The sequence below is a fragment of the Aquarana catesbeiana genome, linkage group LG04 (genome assembly GCF_042186555.1).
Source record: "Aquarana catesbeiana isolate 2022-GZ linkage group LG04, ASM4218655v1, whole genome shotgun sequence".
In the NCBI taxonomy this organism is placed as follows: domain Eukaryota; kingdom Metazoa; phylum Chordata; class Amphibia; order Anura; family Ranidae; genus Aquarana; species Aquarana catesbeiana.
In genome coordinates this window covers 312,650,538-312,665,216 of record NC_133327.1, presented here as the reverse complement: position 1 = coordinate 312,665,216, position 14,679 = coordinate 312,650,538, and the positions used below count along the sequence as shown (strand labels likewise).

Genomic DNA, 14,679 nt, shown 5'->3' with positions numbered 1-14,679 from the left:
TTATTGTTAAAATGTGTATATATATATATATATATATATATATATATATATATATATATATATATATATAAACTAACTGAACTCTTATGTCTTTAATTGTGCAGTGTATTTGAATGTGACTGATTTGACAAGCTACCAGGTTGCATGGGACTCATTTTGTGTTAGATGGACTCCTCATCGAGCTGCAACTTCATACAGAGTCAAACTGAATCCAGTTGATGGTACTTCATTTGTTTAAGTCTTTGTTTTTGACTGTACTGTATGAATAAATAGCAATGCTTATGTAGCCTCTCAGTGCAGCAATATCCCTTGGCTTTCCCTAGCTCATATATAGCAAGATCCTATTTCTACCTCCCTAGTGTCTGTGAGTGATATTAATCCAGTCATATCTGACTCTTGGTGATTCTATGGTCTAGCTCTCTGATCACCATGTCTGATACACCTGAGAGCCTTTTTTCATAGAATATTATTGGCACATGTTTTTACATAGGTTGCCAGGTGTTTCCTCAACCTCTTGCCATTGCAGTGCAGAATGTGATAACACGTGTGCATAGCCGATTTACACACACTCTAGAGCCATTGGGCAGGAAACAATTAACCTAACAGCATGTCTTTGGAGTGTGGGAGGAAACCAGAATACCTCAAGAAATGTACAGGAAGCAATGCAAACTCAGTGCAGATAGTGCCTGGCCAAGTTTCAAACCAAGGACCCCATTGCTGCATAGCATAAGTGCTAACCATTAGGCCTCTGTGCTGTCTATTTGTATCTAGTGTGTTGCTAAAGTGTTGTTCTCCCCATTTCAGTTTGTAGACCATTTTATTTTCATGGTAAGCACAGCAAGACTTCCTTTGCTTTCTTGCTTTATGTGTGACACTACTGCTATTTTATAACACAGAGGATCTTAAAGCCTAAGTGCTGCCAAAACTCATATAGAAAATAAGCATAAGGGACACAAGTTACAGTTAATATATGTCCCTTGTGTCAATTCTTCTACTTTTAGTCATAATCCACTTGGTCCTGCACCTCCACCCCAGCCGTCATAATCTTATGGTTGAGTGGGGTTAATACATCTAAAGGGCCATCTGGATCTCTCTTTAAAAGAGCTTGACTATGCCTGTTCTTTCCTGCCTGATCCACAAAATTTAGAAGTCCTACTACAGCTTCAGTGCTTCTACTGTATGAATAACACAGGCTCTCTGAATGGGGATGGGAAGATGATTCTTATAGCATAGGGAAATGTGCCTTAAGATGTCAGTCCTTATGGACTGAGTGGTGTAAGCCCTGCTCTATTTTCTTTTGCTATAATACTCATTTCACCACTGTCTTTATTTCCAAACATAGGCAGTAACTGACTTATAGCCAAGTGGGAGGGCTAAAAAGACTATTTGCAATAACACTGACAATTAAAACATTCAGTAAAATAATTCAATAAAAAGATCATTAGATGCTTTCTCTGTAATTGGGATTTATTTACTAAAATACTAAATACACTGTTTCTTTGGAATGCAATAATTTTACATAGCAGTCTAAAGTTTAATATCCTGGATAATATCAGCTCTAGATATGTACTTTTAACAAAAAAAAAAAAAAAAAAATCACTGGGGTTTTAGAACATCAATACACTATAGAATTGTATCATTCACTGTTATACTTGATTTTATCTTTAGTTATGTTTATGTTAAATTATAAACATGTTTTATTCCAGCTTCCATCCTAGCACTAATTTCTAAATGCAGATCCATTGATCTTGGTTTATGATTTTATACAGGATCACGTGGGCAAGAAATAACAGTGACTGGCTCTGAGTCATCAAACTGTTTTAATGGACTGAACCCTGACACAGATTACTCAGTCACAGTTTTTGTGCAAACTCCGAACCTTGAGGGAAGAGGGGTTTCAACCAAAGAACGAACATGTAAGTAAATATTTCTATTGAAGTGTTCATAATGAGCAAATGTAAATTAGTAACATTCCCTAAACCATCAGAAAATTGGGATTATTCCCTTGATGTTGTCTTATTGTGCTTTGAAGAGTTCATATTCTTCATATTGTACATTTTCATAAATTTTGGAGTGGATCAATCATTTTTTAGGAGCTGTTACTTTTGGTGCCATTGCGCCAATGTTATAATTTCCCCTTGTTCTTGGCGCTAAGAGCTCCACACTACTATGCCAAGATCTAATGTTCTGCTCCAGAGTACTCTTAAAAAATCTTGCATATTAGCCTATTTTCCGTAACTTGCCTACAGTACATTTATGTGTATGTATAATATATTGTTGCATACCAGAGCCATAAAGCTTTTTGACGCATGAATGGTTTCTGTTTTAAGCTATAATTAGTTTTAAATAGTTTTAAAATGTAATATGACATTTGTGATTATTCCATTATTTGGGTTAAGTAAGCAAAATTGTAAGCATTTACATTACAGTGTAATTGTCTTCCTGACAAGATGCTGTTTGGGTATTAAACAGTCATTGGTTTATACTTTTACTGGTGTTTTTTATAATGTCATCACTTTGCCATTATTAACTCATATGTTTATTTTTATATATATAGTGATAAAACCAACAGAGGCACCTACAGAACCTCCTGCTCCTCCTCCACCTCCCACAATACCTCCTGCACGCGAAGGTTTGTATTATGCTATTTTGTTACTAACTCACATACCTCCCAACGCATTATCAGAAAAACTGGGACACATAAGCCTGTGCCTGATTTTACACCACATGAAATTTGCCTTTATGTAGTCATTCTTCATGTTTCTTTTGGCATCAAGACTGTTAAATGGCATGTATTAATAATATGTATTGTGTTTATTTGACTTTAATCACTGTGTAAAAAAAAAATTGATGTTAGATAGCTAATATATAAAATGTTATATAATAATGATCAATGGGCAGCCATTCGTAGAAGCCAATCAGGAATGATATGGGTGATTGCACAAAGCTCTTTCTGGCTATTTTCTATGGATAGCTTCCCAATTTGCTCTGTTATAAGACCCTGCCAATTGAACCCAGGTATATAAATACACATAGGACTTGGCAAGTGTTATTTTAAGCAGGCAGCCTGTTGAGTATTACTGTGAATATCCTGGCATTTTATAGCATACACAACTAAGTTTTATGAGCAAAAATAAAACAAATTCTTCAACTCTTCTAAATTATGTTAGTGTAGCAAAACAATCATTATGACTAGTATCTTGATAACAGCAGTCATGTGGACCCACTGCTATGGTAATACCAGTAGGCATGCCCTAGCATTGGTTGGGTACTTCAAGAGGCAGGGCCTAAAAGCAGGGCCCTCTTTTTAAAATGCCAACACGGTGGGGATTTAACTCTTTTGAATCAATAATGCCCCAAATTGGTGCTATGGATAAGTAGTAATTTTCTAGTAAATTAATAATCTTTACCTACAAGTAGTAAAGGGGTTTGGTCCACCTTGCGCTGGGTGAACAAGTAGAGAAACTAACTTTATTTAAAATAAAGAAAACAATCCTCTATTCACCAGTTTGTTAAGTAAGTGTTCAAATAGTTTAAGAGATCATGTCCTCTTTGTCATGTACTGGGACCTCTTATTCCTGATAACCCCATCCTATTGCAAGATCAAACATTGATGCATTTTTCTTTTTACCATTGGATGTTTTTTTGTTTGTTTAAAAACTATTGGGGAAAATAGACTTTTTTTAATTCTCATTTTTTCTTGGGTCATTTTTATTTATGGCTGTATTACTGCACTACCTTTTTGGGTACTGGTTTTGTGGAAAAGTCCCATACTGGTATCATTACTTTTTTGTGGCTTTCTTTCTTGCTCTGAGAAGGGCTCTCTAATAAATTCTGATATAATATACAGTATTTCATTTCTTTCTAACTGTGTTGTCTCTTAAGTTAAATAAATATTTTTCTAACTGATGTATTAAAAAAAACACTAGATAGAATAACCAGATTATTGATGTTCATTATTTTTTGTTCTTTAGTGTGCAAAGGTGCAAAAGCAGATATAGTTTTTCTGATTGACAGCTCCTGGAGTATTGGTGATGATAACTTCAACAAAGTACGCCAGTTCATTTTTAATACCATTGGAGCATTTGATGTCATCAATCCAGCTGGAATCCAGGTGAGAATAACAGTAATATAAATCAGCACAGAAGAAATAAAAAAGTAGGTTGAACTTGTCAGTAATATTTAGTAGCAGATGGAGGTTCCAATATTGTACCCAGTAGAGGGCAGGATAGTGCTTCTATCAAGCCTAGGAGAAACCAAGGACAAAATAATAATGATGTAACAAAAATATATATACTCTTGGTTTTTATCCAGGTATGTTTAAAAATCCTAACTAAAAAATGCTTCAAAATAATGAATGTCTTTTTTTTCTACAGGTATCTTTCGTGCAGTTCAGTGATGATGCCCAAACTGAATTTAAGCTGAATACCTATGCAGAAAAATCACAAGCCCTGGGAGCGCTTGCTAATATCCGATACAAAGGAGGAAACACAAAGACAGGTACCGTACAGACTGCATTTTTTCTTTCTGTCTTTTTTTTGAGACAGTGGTTGGAGGGCTGGAAACACTGTGTAACAGGTCCCAAGAGAGGTCAGGCATAAACTAAATGTTAGCTGTAATGGTAAGTTTGTATTGCTGTCTGAGTCTCAACTTTGTCTCACTTTCAGTGCAGGTGATGTGTGTAAGAAGGAACAGGAAGTGGGTGAAACCTCTTCAACTAGAACACAGTTTTTAATATCTGACAGTAGTTCTTACCCATTCTCTAGTCTATCTGGATCACACAAAAGTTTTTGTTGGGTTTTTAGCTTGCTATATAGATTTAATGAGGATCTTTTTTTCACACTTTGCCACTCACATTATGAATTTCACATTATGAATTTAAAACATCCTCCTGATCAGGTATTAAAAGAGAAGTATGAGATTAACAAAAAAAACCCCGTATACTCACCTAGGTGGATTCAGATCGCTCAGTTTTTCCCTCTGCTTTGGAGGGGAGGAAGTGGCTGGCTCAGTCTCCCAGCTGCGCAGCTGAGAACCTGAGCTAGCCGCTGGTCCAGGAGTCTGGGTGGATTTCAACTGTAAAGTCAGGATCTTTCCCCAGCCTGGACCAGCTGACAGTGGATGTTAGCCTGCTGTTGGCTAAAAATGGGCCACAGGAGTGCAGATCAAACTGCACTCCTGTGATCCATAGACATATAGCCAAAAAAGAATGGAGACATGGATGATGGGTGAATTTGCTTTGAATATTAATGATTAATTAAATAGCACTTTTGGTTTGTGGTGCTCAGGTACAGTGTAGTTTCTCTTTAACCCGTTTCCTCATAGAAGGTATGATTATTAAGAGATGATTAAATTCAACATGGATCTTTATGTATTGGTGCTTAAAGACTGCAGTCTTCTTACTCCAGTTTACAAGATTTTAATGAATAGAGCTGTGTCTAAGGGGTTACAAATAACATCCACACATAGGACAATAATAATGATACAATATTTGTTTGCCCTTTTACAGGAAAAGCACTTAAGTTTGTCCGTGAAAAGGTTATAACTGTGGAAAATGGAATGAGACGGTCTGTTCCTAAGGTGCTCGTTGTGGTCACTGATGGAAGATCTCAAGATGATGTGAAAAAGTATGCCATGGATATACAACACTCTGGTAAGCATGCAGCAAACCTGCGCTTTCTGGCTGCTAAAATAAAAACAAAACAGTTTCTTTTCTTAACAGAATTGTGTCTTCTATCCAGTAAGTTATAAGAACATATAAACTGTCTCACAATCACAAGATTGAACACACTCTTGCAGGATGTAGTTTACAGTATCAGTCCACCCACAATTAATATTTATAGGAGGAATACCAGTTTAAAGCTGTAGCAAACTCTAGGAAAGACAAAAAAAGTTCCCCCCTGCAAGGCAATATGCACCACATACTAGAACATTGTGAAAGACTTACGTTAAAAGGAAGCCCTCCAGCTGTGCAGCTGAAACAGTGGTATAGAGAGCTATGTAGATAAACTTACCCTGTTCCTTCTGACACCATATACTGTCAATTAGCTGTTGCAATTCTTTCTTTCTTACTACAAGTTGAGTGAAGAACTCTTTATCTTAAGCCATATGACTAGCTCTATGGTGCTAATGGGTGTGATTAAAAGTATGATTTTTAATGTAAAGAGCAGTGATCCGGATGTAGGATCAACCTTAGCAGAAGTAACTTTTTTTTTTTTTTACCAACCTAAAAATGAGAAAAAGCTCCCTGCCTGAAGTTTGCCACTTTTAACACTACTACCAACTCATGGCAAAACTAGTAATCGCAGTGTAATATGTGAAAATGGTTGTTGCACCTATGTCTGTATAAACAGCATGCTAATAGCTATATTATTATTATAACTAATAGGAATGTAGAAAGTTTGTTTACTTTTCCTTACAAGTAGAACTAAGTAAATCTGTGGTTTGATTAGCTTTTTTTGTGTAAAAAAGATCTTTCTTATTTGTAGTCTCATGGTTGATTTGATTTGTGTTGGCACAAATAAAAATTATGCCCAATGTTTTTATAACATCTAACAATTTATGGATCTATGGAAGTAGGCATTATGGAATATTTTTACACAGCATGAACTGAATTGTATATACAGTATATATACAGTATATATATAAAATATATTGTGACACGAGGAGGTAGCTTCCGTGGTAGATGTGTTTATACAGTGAGTCCACAGTAGACAGGAACTATATTTAAGGGCCTGGTAGCCCACTTTAATTAAAACAGCAGAAAACAAAGCGGCAATCCAATATAAAGTTTCCCATGTGGGGGATTTTTTCCAGCTTCAGCAATGGAAAATGTCAAGCCACCTGGCTCCTAAGCTCACTCAGCTTCAACTGCAGTACCACGCTGCACCTCTTAACAGTCTCTCTGACTGTGTTGTCCAGCTACTTGGCTCTCTGGCCTTTAGTCACAGCACCCTGCTGCACAGCCCATCTCTGGCCTATGGATCAGAGTTCGACTGACACCCTGATAGGAGCCGACCTGATTCCTGGAACTGAGACCCTCTGTCTTTTGGCTTCTGGCTTGGCCCACTGACCCTATCAATAAGACTTTTTGTCTCCCCCTCTCTCCAAACTGGGAGCCCTGAGCTATTCTCAGACCTGAGTATATAACAACACTGCACGCCTATGTACTCAACCAGGTTGAAAGTGTCTAGCAAAACCCGGGCACATGATGTTCCAATCCAAAGCTGCAAAATCCAGAGAAAGCCAAATACACAGATTCTATGCTCAGAAACACCGGTCTGGAACATCACAATTACCTGAAATGCGAAACCTGTGTCATATTTTCTCATACTGTCACAATATATACAGTATATGCATTTTTAATTGTGTATTGAGTCAATATTATAAGTTAGACCATATATACAAACACTGCTTTAGTAACAGTGCTTGTGTAATAATAGTCTTGGTTAAGGTTAAGCCTTTTCATTTCTTCACATCTAATTGGGTTATTAAAAGCAAGATCGACCCCAAGCTCTCAATTTGGGTAGTTTGCCAATAAGTTGAATGACCGAGCAACTACTTATAATTCCCAGATGGGTTTTCATAAAATTATTAAAAACAAAGCAGTGAATACAACCCATTAGCATCCCCACAAGAGGTAGATTTTAGTTTGGTGTATGTGCATCATTAAGGACTAGCACTGCTGCATATCACTGTGATCATTTTCTAAGTCATAGTTCCTAGATTTAATTTAAAGAAAACATCTAAGCTGCCATTGAGGATCACCTACAAAAATGCTAGTTTCTTGGATGTCTCTGGCTTAATTCAACAGACATGCAGCTGGCTAGGTCAGAGTCAAGTCATAATTCCTGATCTGCATACTTAGTGCAGCTATGTGACTTTAGTTGAACAGCTTGAGAGGCAACACATTTATTTCATTACATTGTTTCTTTAAGACCGCTTCAAGTTAAAGCGATCATTTTCTTTCCTGAAGCAAAATAGCAGCATTAATTTAATGCAAGTGCCCTCATATGCATGCACATATGTTTTCCAGTGTCTGTGGTGCCCCACCAAAATTTTTTTTATTGCTAAATATCATTATTACTGTATAATTTTATTATTATTATTATGTTAACAATGCTTTATATCATTTTCAGGTTTCAGTGTTTTTGTCATCGGAGTAGCTGATGTGGATTATAATGAGCTCCGTAATATAGGCAGTAAACCAAGTGATCGCCATGTATTCATTGTCGATGACTTTGATGCTTTTGAGAAGATTGAAGATAATCTGATCACATTTGTGTGTGAGACAGCAACTTCAAGTGAGTTCAAACACTGAACAAATGATTGTGTTACACAAAAACGTATACAAACAAAACAGTCTATACCATAGCTGTATAGATGATCAAATAGATAGTAAGCCAATTTACATTCATGGAATATGATTTCATTCAAATACACTGACAATTATTTAGTAAAGGGAGAAGAAGCAGATGTGTCAAGATAAGTGAGAGAATAAAAAACTGGACTTTATGTGCAATGAAATAGTAAACATTTTTCAGCATGATAAAATGTTTCTTTCTATAAAATCTGATTTTTTATCGTCCATTGATGAACACAGGAATTTGGTATTACTTAGACATTTGGATTAAACTGCCATTTACAGAAGGTTTGGAAACTGGCAAACAAAAAATGTTTTAAGCCAGCCCCAACCCCACTGTCTAGTCACCTGAGACCAGGTAACAGATGCATTCCGTGGTAGTCAGGAGTGCACCGCTAAGGTAGTGGACCCTAGGAGTGACTGCTGTGGATTGAACCCTGGGAGGTTCAGGAAGCAGGTCTACTGGATGACTATCACAGAGCCCACTGGGAGCTAGAGCATAGATTCCCCAGGGCGCGGAGTCTAAGAGCCAACAGGTGTTCACCAGAGCCTCTAGTGCTGAGGATGGACTGCGCTGCAGTCTGGCTCCAGGTCGCTGCCCCCAGGGTCTCACAGCTCACGGTAGACTACAGGAGAAGAGGAAGGAGGTAGCAGGCTGGAACAGCAAGGATAGTAAAGGGATAAGCCAAATGTCGGGGTGACTAGCAGACAAGGATAAACATAATACGCCAAAGGTCAGGGTCACAAGCAGACAGGGATAGTCGAGAACAGGCCAAGGTCAGTAACTGGAATCAGACATAGGAAACACAGCAAGTACACACAAAAGCTAACACAGAGTGGTTGATCAGCAAGGTTGGCTTGCAATGCCCAAGTTAATATAGTGTTCCTAATTAGAGGCAGGGGTGTAGCTATGCTGAGGAAAGATTATTTAAACAGTCAGGTGAGGGTGGCTGGCCTCTAAAGGTGAACACAGGAGGAAAAGTGAGCTGACAGACACACATTACTGCATAACCATGACACTCATGACCTCAACTCCAACTGTCATGTTTCAATTGTTTACTAGTGTCCTAGGAGGTTGGATACCATTTTATCAGATATTTTGAGAAACACTCTAACTATAATTTTATATTTTTATATTATCTGTATTTGAGATCACCATTGACATATTTTCTTCCGTAACTTCAGTCAAGATTTTGAAAAACTCTGCTTAATCTTGTGTCTACACAGCAGCTATCTGGATTGGCATATCCTCAGCAACAGCTTTGGAGGCCATCCCGGACCCTGCTGGACCAGAATTTGTGAGTTAACCTGAAATATGACTTTCAGGCCCCGGACATTACATTATGACACCTTCTAGACATCTGTGTACTGTGTTAGTCCAGTGCTGGGCACAGTTCCCAGAAGGATCTGTAGCCTGCACATAGATCCTGGGACCCCTGTTGTTAGAGGTTCATGCTTACCAGAGTGTTATACAGCTGCACTGTGTGAGGCGGAGACCCATATTTTCACAAGACCCTTAATATCCACCTCATCATTTTTATCAATCTGTGCACAATTAAGCATCGATCTGCTTGCAAGGGTTCTAAGCCTGTTCCTGCGCCTTCCACAACAGAATCCAATTATGACCCTACTGGACCTCCACCGCTAAGTGTGCCTGAGGCTCCTTTTACCATCTGTTATTTAAACCCTGAGTCATACAACCTTCTCCTGAAGAGCTTGTATTTCAACACGTTTCATATGACTCAACTTTATAGGGAATCTTTGATACTCTAATTTACACTGCTGTTACTGGCATAGGGCTGTTTTGGAACTGACTTGGCGATGGTCTCTTCATAGTCTGCGCTGACTTGAGTATTGCTTCTAGCTTTCTGCATCTGATGTTTCCACTTTTAAACAGTGAGGGTAATGCTTGTCAGACTCCTTTTCCCCTCCCAAGACATAGTTATCAAGAAGTCCTGTACTATTTATAAGATCAACAGTGAAGGTATTCTCTTAGCCAGCTGCAGAGTTCCCCCTCAGTGGGATAGTGTTAACCTGAAGACCTTCAAGGGATCTACCTGCTGGAAAATAGAGACCCAGACCCTATCAGAGTATTGTTCCAAGTGCTAGTACATACATTCCTTCGTTTAGCTCTTATGGAACAAATTTTGCTCATTACACAGCTTTCATGATTCCTAGAGTATGTATTTATTAAATGTTTAGGCGACTTGTAGTATGGAATACTCTTGGGTAAGAGTTGGAAAGTCTCCTTTAATATAAGTACAGTAGATCACTGCAGTCTTTCCTTTAAAATAATTTGGGATTGCTACCTTCTTTTTTCAGCCTATGGTTCTCATCCATCTCTGTGTTTAGATTACTGCTGAAAGGGCTAATATATTCATGCATATCTCTTGAGGGGTTACTTATCTGTGAGGTACATCCTTTCATTTTAAGGAATACCCTCTCCTTAAATTCAAGGGTTAAGTGTTTCCACTTATAGTGTATTTCCACTTTTGCAGTCAAATTTGTGAAAATGCCACTATATGTTACTTGTACATTTTAGATGTTTCTTGGGAGCAAACCTACAGGCATATGCTCAGTCTCCCTCATTTCCAGAAGTCCTGGATCTTTAACCCCTTGTTAGGACAAACAGTGTTCAAATTTAGTTTACAACTAAAAACAAGATCTAGCAGCACAATACACTCATGTTTAACCCCTTGGCGCTGGCCGGACGCAAATATGCAGCCTCTCGACGCTTGGTGCTTAGCGCCGAGTTGCCACATATTTGCGTGAATTGCTTTGTATACACCTGTGCTAAGAGCACGTGAGCTGTGCGCTCCTAGCACAGTTACCGTCCCCTAACCAAAAGCTCCCGGTCGCCCGTTGCAATCAGGAGTTTTCAGGACACGTGACCGCCGTGGTCACGTGATCTTAAGCCGCACCCCACCTTCCAACACCATAACCTCTTAAAGGGCCGGGAGGCGTTGGCGCTAAGAGGTTAATTATGATAAATTGTGGTAAACTCCCCTGTTCCCTCTTAAACATTGCATACAAAGGGGTACTAAACAGGATTTTTCTGTCCTTGAGTTTTCAGAAAAGGGCATCTTTAATGGTAAGCATTGATTTTAAATATTTTTTTAAGGTATGCTATGTGAATGAGAATGTGTAAAATGTATTGTACAATATAGGTATTATCCAAATTTGGCTGTAAAAGTGGAAATACGCTTTATTCTTTCACTTGTAACTAGATAGCTTTTTTATTTAGACATACATTATTTTATAATCTTTCCTTTCCTAGAATAAAGGGTTAAGGGTATTCCACGTCAGCTGTTATCTGGTTGGTCTTTTTGGTTCCACATACTGTACCTTGTCTGTCCAAGTTACATAGGCTGAAAAAAGACACAAGTCCATCTAGTTCTACCATAAAAATAAATAAATAAACAAATAAAATAAAAAATATCATACAATCCCATATACCCAATCCTATACCCACAGTTGATCCAGAGGAAGGCAAAGAAAACCCCAGAAAAGCAGGATCCAATTTGCTACAGCAGGGGAAAAAATTCCTTCCTGATCCAGAGAGGCGATTTTCCCTGGATTAACTTTACCTCTAAATGTTAGTACCCAGTTATATTATGGACATTTAGGAAATAATCCAGGCATTTCTTAAATCAATCTATTAAGCTGGCCAGAACCAACTCTGGAAGGAGTCTATTCCACATTTTCACAGCTCTTACTGTGAAGAAACCTTTCCGTATTTGGAGATGAAGATGAAGTTTACTTTCCCTGTAGTCAAAGATTTGATATCCTAGGCTTCAGCCTTTACCATAGTAAAGATCCCCATGACTAAGCTCCGGGGGGCAGAGGGAAACATGTTGGGGGTGTGGCCTGGTTGGAGTCCAGGCTGAAGTTACCATTCTACTTACCACTCCAGGACACCTAGATGTGCGACTTTTAGGGGCCACCCCATTGTTCTCTGAAACATCCTTTTTTGTTGGCCAGCTTGGCAGTTTCTCCAAAAATCTCATTGTCCTGTTAAGGTAGTTGTTGTTTCACCTGTTTTCATATACATTATTGGTTCTGCTCAGCATTGTTAGTTAAAGTTCTCTATTCTTTCAGGCAGCAGTTACCCCTTAGTGGTAATTACCTGTCCTTGTCTAAAACATCAGACTAATCTTAGGTGACCTTTCTTTGATCATGGCAATTTCCCTATTTGCTTTATCCTTTTTTGCCTAGCCTTTGTTGACTTAGATACAGTAGTAGGATTTCTACATCTCAGTGGCTGTTCTCCACCCCACAGTTGAACTGCTTTTGGACATCCCAAATGTGTAAGAATTATTTTCTTATCCCTGTGTTCTGTGTCCTACATTCCTGTGTCCCTCAATGGACAATAAGGATAAAACAATTCTTTGTACTTACCATAAAATCTCTTTCATTAAGTCCATTGACTCCTGCCCCCTACTCCTGGATTTTTGGCCTTAAAATGACATAAATGCTTGATTTTTTTCTTTAAAATAACAAACATGTCATACATACCTGCTCTGTGCAATGGTTTTGCACAGAGCAGCCCCAATCCTCCTCTGCTTGGGTCCCCCGCCGACACTCTTGGCTCCTTACCCCCACCGATAACCCACCATAGCAAGGTGCTTGCTATAGCGGCACTCATGCAGGCTCACTCCCAAGCCAGCTCTGTATGTCCATAGGCACACAGAGTGTAGGTTTAGCCTGACTCCACCCCCTCTTAACTGGCTGTGCTTGACAGCCAATGGACCCTGCTGCTGGCTCTGAGCCTATGAGATGGGAAATAGCTAAGAGCGTCTCCGCTCTCATGCACAGCACTGGATTGAGATTAGGCTAAGTATAAGGGGGAAAGCTGCAATCAGAAGTTTTTTTTTTACCTTAAAGCAGAGGCTGTATTAGAGTAAAAAAAAAACTACTGGCTTTAGAACCACGTTAAGTACTTCTTGCTTACAAAACTGAGGCAGAAGGTGGATGGGGGTTATACAGGGATTGGCTTAACGTTCTTTTGGCAGTGTAAAACCTCATGTAAGCAGATGTGGGAATGGAAACACAGTGGAGTAAAAGTACTTTTACAAGAATAATTTAAGGATATCATCTCAGATCTGGTCAAAGCCTTTTCCATTGCTCATGTAAAAGAAATAGTTATAGTTCCATTACTAAGTACTACTAATTTAACGTGTTCAGAAATAAGTGAATAAGGAAACCTTACTATTTGGCACATTAGGATAAAAAACTTTAGGGTTTTTTGCTTGCCATCTGTGTTACACTGGGGACATTTCCCTGTACACACAACAGGAAGTGGGAGGACATTTCCCCAAAGAGAGCGAAGCCCAGTTAGGCAGTTGTTACGAGAACAAATGTCCCCTTTGGATAACTTTCTCTATGTTCCTATTCATCTGGATAGAAAAAAGAGGGGCCAACAAATTCCTGTCTGGCTGACCTGGGCTTGCATGTTGTTAATACATTATAAGACACCTTTAATAGTTTGCTAATACTAAAACAGGCAACAATATATTTTAGGATCCAACTTACGCATAGAGATTAGATCATGTGTTATTGTGTGATAATCATATTTTTCTCCAGTAAATTACTTTTTTTACTGTTAGCCGAGAAATTGATGTAAATATTTAAAAATAATTTGACACTGCCAGCGAGGAAGTTTGTTTGCTTTCGTTGAGCTGAATTTCAAATCACATTGCTATCATTTTGAATTAGGCTGCTTATTTCTCAAAGAGAAAACCACAAAAAAATTTGAATTGATAGTTCAGTTACAAATGGATAGGGTCGTGCTGACCTTTCTTTCAAGTAGTTGCCAAAGGAATTCTAGTAAGCAGGCATCCAATTCAAAGTTGAGCTTCTACTATTTCTAGGAATCTCTCACATGCCAAAAAAACTTTTATCAGCCCAGACTTCAAGATCACAATAAATGACATAATATGAAATTAATTTCAATAACAAGAACACTATGTGCTTTTTTTGTAATCTTAGCTTCCATTTACATTGTGAATGTGGCTTTTTTTTATAAAAGAAGCATAGCACTGACAGGTACATCATGTCATCTATGTCGTATCTTCTGGCTGTGAGAAAGCTGAATTAATATACTAATCCCTTTGTACTCTTTAATATTGCATTACAAATACTTGTTCCAAACTGTATGATGTATTGTTTTCTGTAAAAAGATGACATCACTTTTTATGCTTGATCTTTTTTTTAGCTTGCCCACTTATTTACCTTGAAGGATACACATCACCGGGTAAGAGCTGTCACATCCTTATTGAGAAGTGTGATTCATGAATTTTGCACTGTATAGTTATACT

The 14,679-nt window shown here is 38.2% G+C and overlaps 1 protein-coding gene across 4 annotated transcripts in view; it reads left to right on the top strand.

The window, feature by feature from the left end:
- The window catches only part of COL12A1 (collagen type XII alpha 1 chain), a 264,287-nt gene that overhangs the window by 169,057 nt on the left and 80,551 nt on the right, over nt 1-14,679 (top strand). For all 4 annotated transcript variants that reach the window (XR_012243891.1, XM_073626810.1, XM_073626812.1 and 1 more), the window contains 8 exons: nt 105-221; nt 1,770-1,916; nt 2,558-2,632; nt 3,975-4,114; nt 4,377-4,500; nt 5,510-5,653; nt 8,139-8,303; nt 14,577-14,615. Coding sequence is in view for 3 of the 4 variants with exons in the window: in XM_073626810.1 (XP_073482911.1) it covers nt 105-221; nt 1,770-1,916; nt 2,558-2,632; nt 3,975-4,114; nt 4,377-4,500; nt 5,510-5,653; nt 8,139-8,303; nt 14,577-14,615 (951 nt within the window). In the remaining variant the exon portion in view is untranslated. The remainder of the gene's footprint in view (nt 1-104; nt 222-1,769; nt 1,917-2,557; nt 2,633-3,974; nt 4,115-4,376; nt 4,501-5,509; nt 5,654-8,138; nt 8,304-14,576; nt 14,616-14,679) is intronic.